Here is a 19,153-nt window from a genome sequence, read left to right as displayed (position 1 = left end):
ATCATTCCACACATTTATTGTATTTTACCCGAATACAAAAGTGCAAAAAAATTGGAAAAATAAAACATTTCTTCCCCCCAAACAGATGAAAACGTTTAATAAAAGTGATTTTTTTATAAAAGGGGAGGCATCGTGTCGGTTATAAATCCCATTATTCTCAATTGAAATCACTGTTTACTTGATTTTTCACTCTTGCTTGATGCAAGCAACGAACCGGTGCCAAGTGACAGGAGCTCAAAATTATGTAACACAAGCCTGTAAATCCTCTTGGTGCTGCAGTGCCAACCGGGACCTGGAGGAACCTGGTACCCCCGCTGGATTATCACAGTCTTATTAATGTACACGGAGAACACACCGCGGCGAGGAAGCAGATTATAAACCACATCCTGTTAAACTGCTGGTGGAAATAAATAACTGTGAGCTCTAGGTTCTGGGTTTGGTGGCGAAGGTGAGGTACCCTGTGTGGCCTGGGATCTCTCTGGGCGGGGTGGTGGTCTTCAGGCTGACGGAGGTCTGGACCGGACCTGTTTTCTCAGCGGCGTCGGGCTCCGTCTGAGCAGAGGGGTCGGGGCCGAAGTCTGGCAGCGGCAGGGAGACGGTTCTCACGTCGTGGACTCTCAGCAGGACCTCCACGGTGCTGATCTCCTCGAAGCCCTGATCCGCCAGAGCCTCGCACGTCCTCTGGACCTGCTCGATGCACGGAGAGAACGAACAGACCCGACCGCCTGGAGACAGAGACAGAGAGAGAACAGATGTTTAAATATTGGTCGTCCAGTCCGGCACGTGTCTCAGCAGCGTTGCTGTGCAGATATTCACGGCCCCCAGAGGCTGAATCACACTGATTTCAATGATCCTCAGTGATCCACATCAACATCTTGTGCAGAAACTCAAGATGATGTATCCTGAAGACAAATGTTCTCAGGTTGAATCCTCCAGGCTGCAGTGATCCTCTGTCCGTGGTTCCTCCAGATATCTGGACATCTTGTGCTCCGCGACTCACCAAATCACTCTTTTCTGCAAATTTTTCCTTGTTTTGTCAAAATTTCCACGACCCCACGAGGAGCAACTTCTTTTTCCAGTGTAATGCTAACAAGCTAGCAGATTTATCATGACAAGATTGTGAGTTCGGCTAAAATAAGCCCGTTAATTATGTAATTGGGAAGTTAAGTTATGCACATCTCAGTACCACGAAGCAAGAGATGAGGTGGACTCTCATACAGGAGACCAGGATTCATTTCCAGTAAAGATTTCCTTCTCTTGGCCGCCATTCGTAATTATTCTGCCATTGTCAGGCGAAAGTATGAATCCAATCACATTTCAATCTCTAGCAAACTAATCAGGTGCAGTTAACATGTTGTAGCCCGAGCTTGGATACCCCAACTTGTCTCTTCTCGTGTTAAAAAGTCCAAACAAGCTGAACTGTTACAGCGTCCAACAGGAACAGGAGGAAGTTCTATTAGATTATGTCAGATGTCCGGGAAAATCTCAGCTTGCTTTCTGGTGAATTACTGACAGAAAAGCTGCGACTGCCTAGAGGAGATGGAGTCGGTTGATGATGGAGATAGTTGGATAGCTGGACCAGAACCGGCCACATTTACCCTCCAATCTTTAACTGTCAATATATACACAACAATCTGAAGCGATAACTTGGTCGTCTGAAGTTATCTGACCCATAATTAGGGATAGATACAGCACCACAAAGGGGAGAGAGTCACTAACAGTTTAATTTAATCAACAATTCCCTCAAAGATCAAGATTAGACGGCGGCTGATCCACTTAACCTCGTTCTCTACAGGCCGACACATGGGGACAAGCGGGAACAGAAGAAGTGACTGTTTGTGAGATTAAACTAAAGTTTTATGAGTCAGGATACGCAGAAATATTGCACAATGTGCCGTGGTATCACGGTTATTACAGCCAGGAAACACATGATAGCGTCTTTGGGCAAATCAAATCTTCCTCCGAGCGTCAGACGAGTCAGAAAAGAGAGAGGAGGGTGTTTTTATTGTTTTCTCTGCGTGTAGTCAGTTAAAACAACAACCACAGACAAAGATCAATAATCTAAACCAGGTTTATAAACCAAATATGGACTCTGGAGAAATATAAACTCACCCGAGGGAAGCCGGTGATACTACGACTACTATTAATAATCTGTTTTTCTCACACCTAAAAACTCATTGAAAGCAGATTTCTTTCCCAAGCGCAGCAGTCCTGTGACCTGTGAGGCTCCAGGCTGGAGTTTGCTGATCATCGGGGGATGAGCCGACGCTTTAATGAAACAGAGATCGCCTACCAGCGCCGGCCTCTCGTCTCTAAATGAAACCCCGCGGTGAATCGCAGTGGGAGGCCCGAACAACGAGCCAAGAAAACTTTCACCGGCTGACCTGAAGAGGGAAGAATGTGACTCTGAGCGGGACAGCTGGGACGGGAGGGGCGAGGGTTAACGAAACAAACTCAGCTCTGCAGGTTTTACACTTTAAAATCTGAAATGGTGATGAATAAATGAAATTGTCGCATCTTGACTCATCTTGTGCTCATCTTGCTGAGCAGACAGATGATAAAAAATCTAATTGTTTGGCCACATAAAAAGGGAAAACACTGACACATCGTCACCTTTAAGTCGATGTGCTGAACAAACAGAAATACAATCCAGTGTTTCCCACACATAGACTTTTCTTTGGGGGGGCCACACAGGTATATCTGATGAGAACGACACCATCTGTGATCCATTAATCATCGCTCGACACCTCCTGTCAACTGACTTCACTTACACACAGCTAAACTTTTAGCTAGTTAGCTCAGGTAGCGATGGAGCTAGTGGTTTGGACTGTGAGCTCGGAGAACCAGGGGAGTGTTGGTGCTGACACCGCCAGGATGGGAGCTTTGGACCAGGACGTTGTCAGAACTAGCTGGTTAACACGCTAACTTCAGTACTTCACATCCTGCTGATGCTTTGATCACATTTTTGAATGTTTCCAACTAAATTTCTTACATTTCGCACCTTTCTCTACATCTGGTGGGCTGATGTGGAAGTTATTCCTCTCTTCATAAAAAATATATATATATCGCATCAGGTTGTCCTGGTTTGTTCCAGAACCGGCAACTAGATTATCATATATGTTTGCAATCAAGGCACCAAATACTGTCAGTTTCTCTGTAGTTTAAATTTACTCTAAGTTTTACTACAAATTCCACCTGCTCTGCATTTACCACTTCTATAATATATCAGCAAATTTGTGATTAATGAAGTCTTTAACAGCGTGCACATGATTTTAAACACATTCATTACAGCTTAAGGTGCTCTTCAGACTACAAAGTGGTTTCTATAGAAGCCCCACTTTGTATTCCAGTCACATGCAGCAGCAGCAGCAGACTCCATCCTTCCTCTCTCCTCTACCTTCCGCTCGGCACAGTTTGTTTTCAGTTTCACCCCCTGAGCATCATCGGGGTCACAGGACACATCTGTGTTGCAATCTGCCTCGTTTAATCTTACGCACATAATCTGCCGCAGCGGTGACGGCATGAGACTCAAAAGTTTTTGTTTTTTGTTAAATTCTGAAGTCACTAGCGTGTAGAGTTGAAGGAGCAGGACTGCAGAGGGCAGCCGTGTTGAAGAACTCTGATAAACATCACGGGACACTTTTCGGGATGATTCAGATAGCAGTCGTTCCTTCGACCAACAGGACCGGCGTTCTCCCTCTCGAGACGGCCGTAAACACAACCCGATGGTCTCCTAGCAACCAGGACGAACACACAGGGAGAGGTCGAGTTGATGATTATACAAAGGCGTCTCGGGTGGTTATTAATAACCCTCGAATGTCAACCGTACGTCCACATCTAGGATCTATACATGCGTGAATCTATGATTCCTTATCAGGTGCTTGAGTGTGTGTGTTCATGGGTCCTGTTTGGTTCACGGTTGCATAATAAGAGCGTTTGTGTGAGCAGGGAGGGAGGGCAAGGATTCATGGTGCTACTAAAGAAAGGGCCGGGCTGAGGGCCAGAACGTTAGAAGAATTACAACTCTGAGGAGGGGGAAAAAAAAGGAGAAATATTTCACTGCCCCTGTCGAACGCTGGAGTGAAACAGCTCACAGCAACTTTATCTGGAGCCTGAGAAAATATCTGGAGTCCGTCTGCGACAGAAACAGGAACCACGCGTCGATGAGCGCTGTGACAAACTTTGTCGTTAACAGTTTAACATAAAAACCTGCTTCCTGTCACACGACTCCTCAGACCTTCCCCAGGTTTCATTTTACCCACTTTTCTATCTTTTTAACTCTTCGGTTGAAGCGTTTTCCCGAAGCAGAGGTGCTCAGCTCGGCGCCGGCTCTCTGGAGAAAACATCCCGTCTGAGCAGTGGGAAGTAAATCTAGCCTGTCCTTATGGAGCCACATTCACCAGCTCTCTCCCTGCAGCATAACCCTGTATGGTCATGGGACTGCTTCTACAATGGCTGCACTCTATTTATCAGTATCTGTATGTGTGTGTGTGTGTGTGTGTGTGTGTGTGCAGAGGGTCAACAGCTAATGAAAGGAATATGCAGCAGTGGCACCATAAAAGGGATTCAGGGAGGAGGACAGGGAGCTGCATTCCTCTTCATATTGGGGCTTACTTTATAAAATCACGCTGCATTTATGAGCCTCAGGAATACGAGCGTGTACTCAAACCTTCACGCTCATAAAACACTGATCCTGTGTATATTAAAGATGCAGCATCGCTCTGTTTTCAGCATCAGTTCATGGGAGAAGTTGATTTGAGTAAGAAGACTGAGTCGGTTGTGGATCTTTAAGTCGCTGAGACAGAAAGTTTGGAGGGTTTTCCTTCTTTAAAACACACTCCAATTAACTCTGATCACTTCCTTGATTGTACAATTAGTTGTTTGGTTTGTAAAATGTCAGAAAAAGGTGAGAAATGTTGATCAGTGCCCAAGGCTGGAATATTACAGATTATTTGGACTTTTTCTTCTTAAATAATGACTCAAACATTAATCATTGATTGAGCAATCGATCATTAAAACAGTTGCAGCTCTTATATTTTCAATCAATCGATGATTAATCATTAACAACCCTATTTGAAAGACTCATAAGAGAGAATACGTTGCTATGCGCTTCATCTGTGGGATTTAAATATTGACTTTACTTCCAAACACTGACCACCTGAGCGAGCTGACAACCTGCCCGGACATGCTGCTGCTCCCTTTTTGCTTCAACGGCTGAGTTTATTCTGTGACCAGGAACAAACAGAGTCTCTCTCACACACACACACACACACACACACACACACACACACACACACACACACACACACACGGAAGGGCAAAGTTAATGAGTGCTGCGTTGGCGAGGATCGATGGCCGCTCGGGGAGTGCAGGGCGAGGCGACGCAGCCGGAGGGGAAATCATTTTCAGTGGCTGGTATTTTAAAATGTACTCAGTCACAGTCATGTTGCTGCTGAGCCACGACGAGTCACAGAGGAGTCAGTGTCAAGTGATGCTGGATGTTCCTCTCAAGCCACATATACACATACATGTTTACATACGGGGAAATATTTCAACAGTATTTACTCGACCGGACGCTCTCTGATGCTACTGTTACGTTTAATATATGAAATAAAATCACATTTTTGGATTTTTGTCATTTGCAGCTCTGTGAGTTATATAATCTGGGAGTTCTTGCATCAGGCTGACTGAGGCCATCACTGAAGTTTCAGATCTCTGGTGTCCTACCTTGTCTCTTCATGGCGGTCTTGGCGTGCCTCACGGCGTCCCAGGGGCAGGGGATGTCCAGGAAGACGGCGTCTGCCACCCCGCTCACTCCGAACCCGTCCTGGCACACGTCCTGGTTCCTGACGGTGACCAGGTGATCCACGCGGTGCTCCTTGAACTCCTCCGCCACCTTCTCCGCCCGCTGCTGGTGGAACTCCACCGTGTGGAGGTGACCCGTGGGGGCGATGGTGCGCAGGATGGCGTGGGAGAGCGAGCCGCTGCCGGTCCCTGCGACAGAGACACCACATGGAGAACGAATACAATTTAATTTAATTTAGTTTTTTTGCTGCTGTGTGTCTGTGGTAATGTTGTTTTTGTTTTGCAGTACAGATTGCTGCTATTATGAGTCATTTCAGTCATGTTCTGTTCTTGACATGTGGCTGATAATTTATTTTTCTTGTCTCATTGATACTGCGTGGGTTCCAATAAAGAAGAGCAGCGACTCAGGGACACATGATGGTGTGGAGAGTCTGAGATTAGTCTTTGTGCGCTCCTGAAATCTATAAAAGGTGATGAAAAATGTACATTTGTGTTAGCTAATGTAGCCGAATATCGATGTTATTTGAAACCGTTTCAATACTCATTGTCCCTGCCTGCCGCCTTCTAGTCACTCGTCTTATTAGCTTGCATTTTGCAAAAGATAACTTTGCATATCGTTTTTGGTTGACACTGAACAGCTGCTCTTTGGACATACTTTGCATTTTGAAAGTAAAGCAAAGGATACAAGCTGTCCCATATGCTCCATGAATCCTGACGAGAGGCTTTTTGGACGTCAGTTCACACGACATTGCACATTCAGGTCCTCAAACCAGATAAAGAAAAAGGTTGTTTGTCCGAGTACAACGTGGACATAACCACATTTAATCTATGAAAAAAAACCTCACATGTACATGCTGTTATGTCTGAAATGACGTTTAGAGCTTCCCTCCGTCCTGATGTAGTCTAAACAAAGGAGCTCACAGCTGTTACTACAGTACAACACACACCCACATCTTCACACTGCGTCGCTCTCCACTCGGCCTGATAAGTGGATGCTACATTTCTGAGTGGGCCCTCTCTGCCCTGCAGCGCTCGGGCTGCTCCTTAATGCCCGCTAATGTGCAGTTAGCAAAAAGAGGGATGTGAGTGTGTGATTTCTACGGCAACAGAAATAACTCCGTTCATGTGACTTGCTGTTGGGGGGAACTGAGCATCGAGAACACAGTTGGCGCCCATCCTCGCCCCCCCCTTCTTCTTCTCCTCCTCCTGACATTACGTCACCGCCGCCTTTGTTAGTGTGGCGACAAAGAGAGCAATGTTTACCCCTCAGCAACACTTTGACTTGCTAAAAACCTCACACTGCTGAGCTGAATGGTGCGTGACGGGAAAACAAGAGTAAATGGGAAACTGTGGATGAATGCAGCGGACGTCCGGAATGAAGACACACAGATGTAAATAAGGAGAAAAAAACTAAACCGGAGCAGCAAAGAGAGATAATAATAACTGTCAGACACGCTTTATGCTTCAATTACCTCATTAGCGATCAAGATATTTTATCTTTATAGTTGAAGGACTGACTGTGCTGGTTGTTCTGGATGATCTGAGTGACCACACAGACATTCAGTGACTATATACAGATATTAATACATGAGGTAATGCAACACCAAAGTCCTGAAACAAACAACCACCAAACAATTGTTGATAACGTGTCATCAAGGACGTTTTATATTTTCAGTCCCTTTTGTTTGTTTTAGTGAGCATGATTTCTCAGAAGCGAGACAGGCCGTTATTTTCCACCTACAAGATGTTCTCTCTCTTTCTGTCTTTGAAATAAAACATGTGGATAAGACCCAACAAAGTTATTCGTTCATGACATGACAAGTGCACCTAATGTCACATCTAGATGCACTGTTTGTTAATCTTTCTTAATAAACCTTCATTAGTGTTTTCAACTTCTTCAGCTCAGTTACAGACATTTAAAGACCCTTTACAACCCAGCACGAGGTTGTATGTCGGTGGCGATGGGAGAAAGCTTCCTCGGCTGGCTGAGAGCGGTGAGACAGTGGTGAGCCGACTCCTCAAACCTTACGGCAACTCTAGTGGGACAAACTACCTCAAGACTCTGTACAAACCCTGACAATTGTGCAAAACTGAACAGAACTTAGTCTATACGTGGCAATTCTTCAGCATGATACATTAAAACAGCTGCATGATCCGATGCAACAACACAAGAAGCTGCAGCCTCACATTGTGATAGTCGGGCTGGGCGGATCGATCTCCGTCTGTAACGTACAGTTTACTGCTGAGAGGAAATGGCTGTGCAGCTCCAGTTCTGTCTGAGTGATGGTGAACCCAGAGCCGTAACGCTGTCTGAACTCGAGCCGCATAAACACACGATCAATCAGCACAGAACCGACTCTGGACCTCAGGCTTCGTGCCAGGGTGCTGCTGACGCATCCGGTTTCCATCCTGGTTTATCAACAGCCAAAACCACCGGAAAATACACTCAACATCAGGAGTTGTGTCTAAACTCACGTCAGAGATTTGTAAATTCAGAATGAAATGTGATGCAAGAGCACAACTCTTTAACTTTTGTTCTTAAACTGGCGCTTTTATTCATCAGCAGAGGATCTGAAACTGGTCCTAGAGACGTATAATAGTGCTGAACATGCGACAGCAAGTTCTACAGTCATACAACAACGTTCCTCTAAACCAGGACTACTTATCAACTATATGCACCAAGTATTGGTTTGATCCATAGTGACGAATGAGTCAAGAATGAACACATTATCAAAACAGTTGCCTGAAGTCATCGTGTCAGCTGTCTGCAGTCGGTGTTAAACTTGGAAACACTCGAGGACAAAAAACGCTCCGAGCAAAGATGAAACCTTGAAACACAAAGCACAGAGAAAACTGTGAAGAACCTAAACAGTCAGGCTCTGATGCTCAGTCTGAGCAGCTGCTGACTCGTCTGTGAAGCAGCGAGACCATCTAGTTTGTGATATAAAGAAGTGGTATCCGACCGTGTGTGCTTTGGGTTTCATAGAGAGGAAATAAAACCTCTGTTTGACCCTCAGACAAAAGGGTGGTGGCCACATTCTGCTGAAGAGCAGCAATAACACAGATGATGATGAAACTGCCCTTTAAAGAAAGCTTTGCTTTGATGCAAATGGTCAAGATGACCCATGATTCATATCCACATTTGTAATCTCTCAGAACAAGACGTCATGTCAGTGGGCAGCTACTGTACGAGAGGAAGACGTGATACAAGAGTGGTGGGGGAGGGGGGCTGCTGACCTGGACTGTAGGTCAGCACTGCTTTCTGTTCCCTGGTAATATCACAGTCAACATTATCTGGGTGGAGAAGGACAGCGAGGATAGAGGTCAAGGAACTCATTTTCCCAGCAGGCAATCTTAAAGAGTGAAAGTTAGAGAGTAACCATTAACCCACTTATGTGCCTGTGGCCTGAGCAAAACTACCAAACCCTGAATGTTGCTGTGAATCAGCTTCAAGGCCAAATGTAGGTCGTCTTTTCTGGCAGATCTTGAGAGTGACTGCTTGCTGCTAGTGAGTAAGGCTTGTACACCAGGGACTACAAATCTTCTTTCATTTTCTAGGGGCATTTCTCCATCAGTAGACAGCCAGGCCTTTCTGGCACCACAGCAGGATTCAGTGATGTATTGACCTTTCCTTGTTTTTTAGGTTCCTCAACTACCATCTGAACTGAACCCTAGGAACTGAAACTAGAATTTGCACATCTGCACCACCTGTGCCCCCTGCCTGGTTGACATTTCTATGACTGTCATTTCACAATACGACTCAAAGGCCCTTGAGTTACACAGAGGATTTGCTGAGTATGCTGGCACTGGAGCCTGCCTGATGTGGAGATCTGATACAGGCAAAAAAAAAGCAACATACAGTTAATAGAAAGCTTCAAACAGCCAGAACAAGCTGCCTCCAAGGTGACTCCTCTGCATGACCGCATGCTCCTTCAGCAGACTTGGCATGTAGGCCAAGTGAAACAAAATTATCACCTCTAATCGCCGCATGTTCGCACAGCTCGCTCACAAAACGTCTCCCCTCCGCGGGACAGCACACGCTGTTTATAGGCCATCATGCAGAACGTTATGAGCCACCACCGTGTCGTACAAGCGCCGATTAGCACCCTCAAAGACACTCATGTGCTGCTGTGTGCGGCTAATAAAAAGCTGCGTTCAATAAGTGATTTAATAAACCAGCATTTTATCTGCTGTTCAAACCACTATTTGAATGTGATAACACTTCCTGGGGGGAGTTTCAATCTGATGCGTGTACGTGGATGCAGAGTGTTAAATATGCATTAAAAAGGGCCGATGTAACGTGATGCTGATGCAGATAGCGCAGCCCTCCATACTGCTGGTGTGTGTGCTGACTAAACAGATTTCCTACAGCACTCATTCATCACCCTGCAGACCCCTCCAATCTCAACACACACACACACACACACACACTTCCACTCAATACAATCAATAAAGTGTCATGCGCAGGGCTGGCAGCAGTAAAGCATGATGAAGCACTGCAGCACACACACGTTTAACATCCTCTCCCATCCCCCCCTTCCTCACCGCCCTACAACTGGAAGAAACCGCACGGAAAACACAACGACACGCACTCTGGATTGAGGGCAATTCAGCAAATGGAGGGGTGGAGGTGAAGACGAGGCAGAAGGAAATATCAGACAGAAACACTGGATTACATAATTGACTTTGACACATCTGTCGCCGTCGCATGATGCTCAGTATCAACAGCTGAGGCTCTCAGACTGAAAGGTGTGAACAAGACGACTAAAATCAGCTGCAGTGGTGAAGACATGACGCTCGATAGATGATAAAATAAAGGCAGCAAGAGAGTAAATCATCCCATGAGAGACCTTGACCGTGAACATAAAACTGGATTTATACTTGATTCAATGGTTTCATAGCAGTTCCAGCTCATAGACACATAGAAGGAGAAGACTGTTATGGCCTTAATACGCTTGCCTAAGGTTGTCTGTAGTTTCTGGACACAAACAAACTAGCTGTGATGAACACTGACTCTCGCACAGCCTCATGTTGCACGTTTCTCGGCCAAAAAGTTGACTTGAAGACACCGCAAAGACCACAGCTGATGGCCAAGGGAGGAAATAAGTCTGCATACTGGTGGTACAGAGATGTGATATGGCAGAAGTCTGTATTTGTCATTTGAAGCAAGACAACCACAAGACCCTGAACTGTGGATATACAAACCATTGTGATAATGTAGCAACATTTTAGCTAATAGCCACTTTTAATGGAGAACATGTCTGATTAAAATGTCACTGCACCAAGGAAGAGAAACTGCACCAACCGAGTGTAATCATGGATACTGCAGTGACGGGCTCAGGGGGCTGGAACAGCCAATCAGAGTGATTTCTCTCACAGTCGGGCTCCAACACCGATTCCACTTAATCAGGCAGCCAGACATGCACCGACCAAATCCAAAGGTGTGGCATACACTGCAAAAACTAGAGCCACAGGCACTCATCGAACATAGCTGGGACTTTAAACGATATTCACCAGCAAGAAACAAATCGACCCTCAACCTTCAACCTCTGACATTTTGGACAATCAATTTTTGTCTCAAACAATTACAATATTTGTTATTATTTCCAGTGGTATTTTCTTTTACTATGCCATTTTCTATTTCTGACTTGCTCCCTCATTCCAGCAAAAATATTTATTAACATAAAGTCTCACAGGAACTTCCAGGATGTGGTGACTACTGAGATGCCAAGATGAGGATGTTTGAATGCATGAGAGACAAATTTTGAATTACATTCCTGGCAGTCACAGTAAACTATTTTGGGATTATCTGTTGCTAAACATGATAAATAAATGTTAGCAACACGGCTAACAGCTGTAGCTTCCCTGCTTGTTGAAATCCAATCCTTATATAGACAATTATATAGAGATTGATTGAATCTGTATTTGTGTGGCTTTCATTGATCCACCTGAATTAACCCTCACCTGACTCGCAGACGACGGATCCCGGCTTCAGCTCCAGCATCATGGTGATGGTGGCGATGTCGGTGGTGTAGAGGATCTGTGTGCGGTGCGGCAGGCTGACCGTCCACAGCTCAGGTGTCGGGTGGAGCACGTGGACCCACCCACCCTTGCTGCAGGTGACCTTCGACCCGTAACGCTGACCGATCAGGTCCGTGGAGTGGCGAATGACTCCGTAGCGTGTCTGTGTTTGGGCGCCCTGCTGCACCTTGACGGGCATCAAGGAGTCGTGACCCAGGTAGATGATGGCGACGTCCCCGTCCTGAATGAAGTCGGAGTACTCAACAAAACTCATGGTGAGTTCTCTGTGACAAGGAGATGAGAGATTGACACAGAACAATCGTCAGCAACAAATCAGATTCTTACAATAGACATGTACAATTCTCCACATTATTCTGAAGGTCCCAGATTCTTGTTTTGAACATCAAATGCCTGCTTTTCTCTATTTTACAGCCCCAAAACTTAATGTTTGCGTTGGCAGAAGACATATTTTTCTGAAAGCTCCAACACATCCAATGTGATGCCTGAAAACCAAATATAAAAGCGTTTCATAATAGCGAGGCTGTGCTTTATAATGTCAAAGCACAGTGTTTTGTTCTTCATACAACTAACTCCATACAGCCGTCGATCATGGATGCTCTCAAGTCATATTCATAGGAATCTCTATTATCTCTACCACAGATTCTGAGCCCAACTTCTGGCAACTAGGCACTTGAAATGAACATGTAATTTATTCATGAAGATCTAGGTTAGTGTCTTTATCAAGCAAATACTACTAACTTTCTCAGTTACTGTTTAGCTAACGCTTCTATAGCCTTGTAGGTGCTGCTGGGGCTTCAGTAATCATAATACTATAACTTACGGTATAACCTCCTCAGAATACAAGTGGATATGACATAAAGTACATTATTATGCTAGTAGCGGCCACTTTAGCCTTTAGCCTCCATCCACGAGGAGGCAGTTTTTAAGATTTCGTGCAGTTGTACTCCCAAAGACCTGTGAACACAGACTGGGGTGTAAAATCAGTGGAGCTCCCCTTTAACTGAGTGAATGAAAACATGCATATATGCACCCAAGTCCCAATACCCCTGTCTAATTTTAATTTGTGTATTATTGTGGACATTAAGGTCAAGTTGCCACGAAATCAACTTAGTACATTTTATACAATTAAATGGTTAAACTGATGCTTATTTGTCAGATAGTGGAGTGATGTAGCTGTAGCTTCACAGTCAACATCCATGATGCATCTGGGGCAGGATGCTGGTGAGCATCGTTGCCATGGTTACCAGCTCTGCCATGGTAACCAGCTCTACCACAGACTGTCACGCACAAAAACCAGTTATTTCAGTTACAGTAGATTCAGACAGAAAACGGCGGATCTTCTTTGTTTCTACACGAAAAAAAAAAAGGGACAAATAACATGTCGGACAACATTGAGAATATGTGAGTGACATGCATGAATCGTATCTTTAATCGTTTTTAGTCACATTTTTGATGTTTGTTGGAGAAATTTGATTTTGTGTCTACTTCAAACTTTAATCGTTTATCGTGATTGGGATTACTTGTATGGTTAGCTTGTTATTTAAACTTGATTGTGGGTGAAGGATACATTTAGCCACAGGTTAAAGTAAGGAGAAACACAGGTCGATGGAGAAACACAACACATAAAGGTTTCTGTAACGTTACCCAGCCATGATATCATCCCAACTGACAGAAACGTTAGCTGTTACCGACGACTGCTAGGTAGCAACCTTAGCTAACTTTTAATGCGTTTTCAAGTGTACAGCACAGTTTCTAACCTCTCACACACATAAAGGTCACAGTGTAAAGCGTCTGTCAGCATATTTTGCTAACAACTGCCGCTGAATTGTGTGTTTCAACCGCTGCTTTCACTTGCTAACTAGCTAACATGCTAACGTTAGCCACCATAACCGTTACGCTTCGAACGTACAATAACCGTTGACTGACGCTCAACCTACCGTCTCTTAAAATGGCTTCCGCTGGCTTCGCAATCAAAACGGACAGAAAAAACGGTCCGAGACCCACAAATTTAGCTTTTAATGCTGAAGAAAGTGCGTGTGGAGGCACTGACGGCAGCTCATTCATTCAGTCCCCACACGTGGTCTTGTTTTCACAGGAAGTTGAGTAGAGACGAGCGGATGTTGAGCCGCTTCACGGATTAGTAAACTTCTTCCGCCCTCAAAATCGATTCAAAGAGACGCTCCAGATGATTTAGACATCTAATGAATCTGCTTTTCATCCCAAGACACCGCAAATCTTAATGTTCACGTATGGAGGCCCGGACACATGAGCTTTCTATTACTACGAAGCTCATTTACACCATGTTTGAATTGTAGAAAAGAGAGTAAACTACGATTATCATCTCAAATAATATCTAGATCCTTTGTTTGGTAAAAGAAGCAATACCACACTGTTAAAATTCTTTAATACAAGTAAAAATAAATCTTGTATTTACAATATTGTTCAAGTAAAAGTACATATGTAGTAGTAGAAAGTACTTAAAGCATCAAAAGTGAGAGTTGTGCAGAAAAAAGGTCTTTTTTATTACATTATCAGTTAAATATTATCACTTTTCTTGGTCATGGTGATGATAATTCTACTAGATAACTGTGGGATTCATACAAATGAGTATAAATACAGGGGCAGAAAGGATGTTTGGTGCATTTAATGTGATTTAATGTCACATTATTACACATTTGATGAGACGATGACATGTGTTGTATGTAGGTTTTTGGTCTTGTCTCTTATTTGTATGCAGCATTTTTCTTTTGCTGGTTCTGATGATATGATACAGGGATTAGGTAAATAGTTGACTTAGTAAAATTAGGTGAATAAAAACAGAAAAGAGATCATCAGAACAGAAATTTTCAGTTTCAGTCCTCCATAATGTTATGTAGTTTATAACAAACATTTTCTGAGATGATTATATGTTTTGAATGTATGTTTCTGGTCTGAAATGTAACTAATATCACTGTCAGTGAGTTAACATCATGTGTGCAGTTTGATTTGTTGTATCACATTCAGTTATTTAAAATGTTCTCAAGAGTGTTATTTGAGTGAAAGTACATTACCTGCCTCCAGCATGTAGTGGAAATATGGAGTAACACAAAATGAAAATAATAAGCACAATAATCTCAAAATTGTACTCAAATGTAGTACTAAAGAAGTACATGTACTTCAGATTCCATCAGAGAACTACAGGGTCCTTGAACGCAGCTTAACAGGATATTGGAATAACATGTGATCGATCTTATGAATCCATCTTTTGTTGGATTGGATCGCATAATTTAATTTTATCTGCAGTTTTGCACAGAAAGTAGAGTTAGTGGTCGGTGTGCGGAGTCTCTGCTGCACACAGCGGACAAATCAGCGCGTCCAATTGAATGAATGGGCCTACAAATACTGACCAATGGGAGGAGAGATGGCTTCCTATAAAGGACGATCTGATCCATCTGACCGAGCGCAGATCTGCTGGGACGCTACTGGAGGTTTGAGAGCTCCTCGGCCGGAAAAATAGGGATCTTTGTATCAACCACTAGTAGTAGTAGTCCACAAGTCCGACGACAACAGGTAGGAATATTATTTAATTCAACACCAAATTCCGACACACGACAGCGTATCTTTGATTTTTAACGGTTAAATGATTTCTGGGCGGTCGAGACAGATTCTGTCGGCCTCATAAATAAATCCGCTCCTCAACACAAAGACTCGTGTTAGCTGCTGGAGTGGATCAGTAAAATTGTACCAAATGTAACGATGCGTGTTTTATTAATTTCTGCACCTGTCGAAACGCATCCAGGACACTTTGTTCACTGCGGGATATTAATGATCTGAGCTAAAATATTCCATCCATCATAATGTCGCTGTAAACCGGCTCTCGACGCTCTTTGTTCGGTTAATCTGGCTGCTTTTCACCGTCTCTTCCCTCCATCCTCCGCTCAGGGATCAGCCATGCCTTTCGGTGCCACACACAACCAGATGAAGATGAAGTACTCCTCGGAGGCGGAGTACCCGGACCTCACCAAACACAACAATCATATGGCCAAGGTCCTGACTGCTGCCATGTACGAGAAGCTGAGGAGCAAAGAGACACCCAGTGGATTTACTCTGGATGATGTCATTCAGACCGGGGTTGATAACCCAGGTAAAAACAAAAGCGGCTTTTCGGCCAAACTGCCATCTGTTCTGCCTCATCGACGCGTTTAATGGCCGCAGCGGCGCTCAGCGCTCTGACAGCAGCTCTAACAGCTTTTTACACTGTGACCTTGCCGAGGGGATAAACTACGACCAACATGTAGAGACATATGCAGCGCTCAGTCAGTCAGAATGGGCCTCCATTATCACAGTAATATCACACCGCTTTACAGCAAATGGTAAAGATTACAGTGTTACATAATGTGTGCAGAGCAGCAGCTGATAATCCACTGCTGCCTTCACTGCCTCACTCACTCCTCATGTTTAAACCTCAGTAGTAATGTGATGTCTCTGAGGTGTGTCCACTCAGGTGACCCTGCTCACCCTGTAGACTGTATTTCTGTTCAGCTCTGAGGGTATGGCCCAGCTGACCCTGAAGGGCCTGTCAGCAGAGGATGAGTTCCCTGATCTCAGTCAGCACAACAACATCATGGCCAAGTTCTTAACCCTGGAAATGTACATGAAGCTGAGAGAGCGGCCTACACCCAACGGCTTCACCATAGATGGTGTCATTCAGACAGGGGTTGATAATCCTGGTACAGTCACACAGTCCATCCTGAGACCTGATGACACTCAGCACATTGATGTAGTCAGGATGTTTTGTCTGTCCTGTGTTGTCTTCTCTGACTCTGACTCTGTGTGCAGGCCACCCCTTCATCATGACTGTGGGCTGCGTCGCCGGTGATGAGGAGACATACGAGGTCTTCAAGGATCTGCTGGACCCCATCATTGAGGACAGACATGGAGGATACAAACCCACAGACAAGCACAAGACCGACCTCAACTCCGCCAACCTGAAGGTACGCAGCCTTCTGTCAGGCTTCATGGCTGACTGTAACACCTGAGCAGACACTAACACGTGTGTGTGTGGTTCTCCTCAGGGTGGAGACGACCTGGACCCCAACTACGTCCTGAGCTCCCGCGTCCGAACAGGCCGCAGCATCCGCGGCTTCTGCCTGCCACCTCACTGCAGCCGAGGAGAGAGACGTGCTGTGGAGTCGCTCTCCATCGAAGGTAAAGATGCCACTTCAGTTTATTATGCAGGTTGTTTGTCATGCTGAATCACTGACTGGACTGATGACTGCTGCTCAGTGATTCTGTAGACAGTTTTACAGTAGAAGTCTGTGGCCTGAACCACAGTGATGCTCAGTGAAGTCAGTGTGATGCTGGCTGGGCTCAGTTCTGCAGCAGTGGGCGCCCTCTAGTGGTCATACAAGAGATGACAGCAGCTTACTTGGTTACTTTGGTGCAGTACAGTAAAGGCCAACATGAGACTGACACTGAAGAGTCCTTCACAGGATGTTGATCCAAAATGGCCACCTGTGTTTGTGATATGCATTTTATATTTGACATTTTCATTCTCCCTGCAGCTCTGGCCTCTCTGAGCGGAGACCTGAAGGGCAAATACTACGCTCTGAAGAACATGACCGACGCTGAGCAGCAGCAGCTCATCGACGACCACTTCCTGTTTGACAAGCCAGTGTCTCCTCTGCTGCTGGCCTCAGGGATGGCCCGCGACTGGCCCGACGCCAGGGGCATCTGGTGAGAACTAATCCTCGCTGATTCTCACCAAACCTTTCTGCTTTGGAGATTTAATTTTGAAGGAAACTGACCAATATTTTCTGTGTGAAGGCACAACGATAACAAGACATTCCTGGTTTGGGTGAATGAGGAGGACCACCTGCGTGTCATCTCTATGCAGAAAGGCGGAAACATGAAGGAGGTGTTCGAACGCTTCTGCACCGGACTCACCAAGGTGAGAAGAAAATGTGTTTGAGTTTGTCTAAATAAGTCTATTGACTTATATGATGCATGAACCTTATTATTATTATTATTATTATTATTATTATTATTATTATTATTATTATTATTTTTATTTTATTTTTAGATTGAGAGCCTGTTCAAGGACAGAGGACACGCTTTCATGTGGAACGAGCACCTGGGCTACGTCCTCACCTGCCCATCTAACCTGGGCACTGGCCTGCGTGCAGGTGTGCACGTGAAGCTGCCCAACATGAGCAAACATGCCAAGTTTGAGGAGGTTCTCAAGAGGATGAGGCTGCAGAAACGTGGAACTGGTCAGTAAAACTTAACTATTTTAATATTTTGCTGTAAATGCAGTTCTTGCCCTAAAAGTTCTAGACAGTGATCATGGCAAATGGAAGTTTAATAATTGGTCTTTCCCATCAGGTGGTGTGGACACGGCCGCTGTGGGCGGAGTGTTTGACATCTCCAACGCTGACAGACTGGGCTTCTCTGAGGTGGAGCTGGTGCAGATGGTGGTGGATGGAGTCAAGCTGCTGGTGGACATGGAGAAGAGGCTGGAGAAGGGCCAGTCCATCGACGACATCATGCCCGCCCAGAAGTAAAGCCATCCTGACAGCCAACGACACTCCTGCCCTTTACGCTCCCTCTCCCAGTGCCCTCTCCTCCCTCCCTCTAAATGACTGTTTGACTCTGTCCTGGAATGCACTCTGTATTACAGTTTGAATTTGTTTATTTAAGATGAAAGTTCTTGTACGTTGAGGATGGAATAAAATAAAAAAAAAATGTTAAGTTCTTTGTCACCTTCATATGATTTAATCTACTTGCCCTGATGACATTCAGCCTAAAGCAGCCTGCTTCTCTTCTGAAGAACAAAGTTATAATCCTGGTATTCACACAGGACAAACCTCCACTACACCAGACTGAACCACCATGTTAACACAACTTCACACTGACTTAGTCAAACTTGTTTATTTCTATTCAGACTCCAGCTGGAAGACATCTGTCCACAGATCGACACACAGGTTCACAAGATGAGACAAACTTCAGTCCCTGAATGCAGCACAGGATGTCTGGTAGACCTGTTTCCTTAAAGCTCCAGCTCTAACGTAGCACTTTCATTCATGGGGATGCTTAAAGTTTAACACTTATGAAATGCACCATTCTAGTGGCTTCAGGGGCTGAAGATGCTATTGAGCTGCATTATGGGAAATGTAGGATCCAGTTTCTATCATAGCATAGACACTTTTTCTATTCAAATTTTCCAACATCATGAAGGTGCAACTTAAGATCTGTCAGCTGATTTGTAAAAGTGAAAAAGTAAATTCCAGAAATAATTTGCCCAGAAATCTGCAGTAGAAACACAGAG

The 19,153-nt window shown here is 44.7% G+C and overlaps 2 protein-coding genes across 3 annotated transcripts; one reads left to right on the top strand and one right to left on the bottom strand.

The window, feature by feature from the left end:
• Positions 1-15,095, bottom strand: trmt61a (tRNA methyltransferase 61A). Its single transcript, XM_037125317.1, has 4 exons — positions 13,785-15,095; positions 11,770-12,110; positions 5,728-5,994; positions 1-725 (listed from the first exon to the last, which is right to left on the bottom strand). The coding sequence occupies exons 2-4, from the start codon at positions 12,098-12,100 to the stop codon at positions 424-426; spliced, it is 900 nt and encodes a 299-aa protein (XP_036981212.1). The 5' UTR covers positions 12,101-12,110; positions 13,785-15,095; the 3' UTR covers positions 1-423.
• ckba (creatine kinase, brain a) lies at positions 13,090-18,389 on the top strand. 2 transcript variants are annotated; one of them, XM_037125314.1, is made up of 8 exons: positions 13,090-13,248; positions 16,369-16,556; positions 16,666-16,820; positions 16,902-17,034; positions 17,391-17,562; positions 17,653-17,776; positions 17,909-18,098; positions 18,211-18,389. In XM_037125314.1, the coding sequence occupies exons 1-8, from the start codon at positions 13,226-13,228 to the stop codon at positions 18,387-18,389; spliced, it is 1,164 nt and encodes a 387-aa protein (XP_036981209.1). In that variant the 5' UTR covers positions 13,090-13,225. The 2 variants fall into 2 exon arrangements, with proteins under 2 accessions (XP_036981209.1, XP_036981210.1); XM_037125315.1 differs by lacking the exons at positions 13,090-13,248; positions 16,369-16,556 and adding exons at positions 15,252-15,396; positions 15,769-15,970.
• The last annotated feature ends 764 nt before the right edge of the window (positions 18,390-19,153 follow it).

This window comes from Acanthopagrus latus, chromosome 16, assembly GCF_904848185.1.
Source record: "Acanthopagrus latus isolate v.2019 chromosome 16, fAcaLat1.1, whole genome shotgun sequence".
NCBI lineage: Eukaryota > Metazoa > Chordata > Actinopteri > Spariformes > Sparidae > Acanthopagrus > Acanthopagrus latus.
This window is presented reverse-complemented; position numbering and strand designations above follow the sequence as displayed.

What these genes read in the sequence shown, in the direction of transcription:
- trmt61a (XM_037125317.1), bottom strand. Translation starts at nt 12,100, where the DNA reads ATGAGTTTTGTTGAGTACTCCGACTTCATTCAGGACGGGGACGTCGCC. An exon ending in ATCCGTCGTCTGCGAGTCAG is followed by an intron (nt 5,995 to 11,769) that starts GTGAGGGTTAAT and finishes TCTCTGTCGCAG; the next exon opens with GGACCGGCAGCGGCTCGCTC. An exon ending in GACCGCCATGAAGAGACAAG is followed by an intron (nt 726 to 5,727) that starts GTAGGACACCAG and finishes CTCTGTCTCCAG; the next exon opens with GCGGTCGGGTCTGTTCGTTC.
- ckba (XM_037125314.1), top strand. Translation starts at nt 13,226, where the DNA reads ATGTCGGACAACATTGAGAATAT. An exon ending in TCGGACAACATTGAGAATAT is followed by an intron (nt 13,249 to 16,368) that starts GTGAGTGACATG and finishes ATTTCTGTTCAG; the next exon opens with CTCTGAGGGTATGGCCCAGC. An exon ending in GACAGGGGTTGATAATCCTG is followed by an intron (nt 16,557 to 16,665) that starts GTACAGTCACAC and finishes CTCTGTGTGCAG; the next exon opens with GCCACCCCTTCATCATGACT.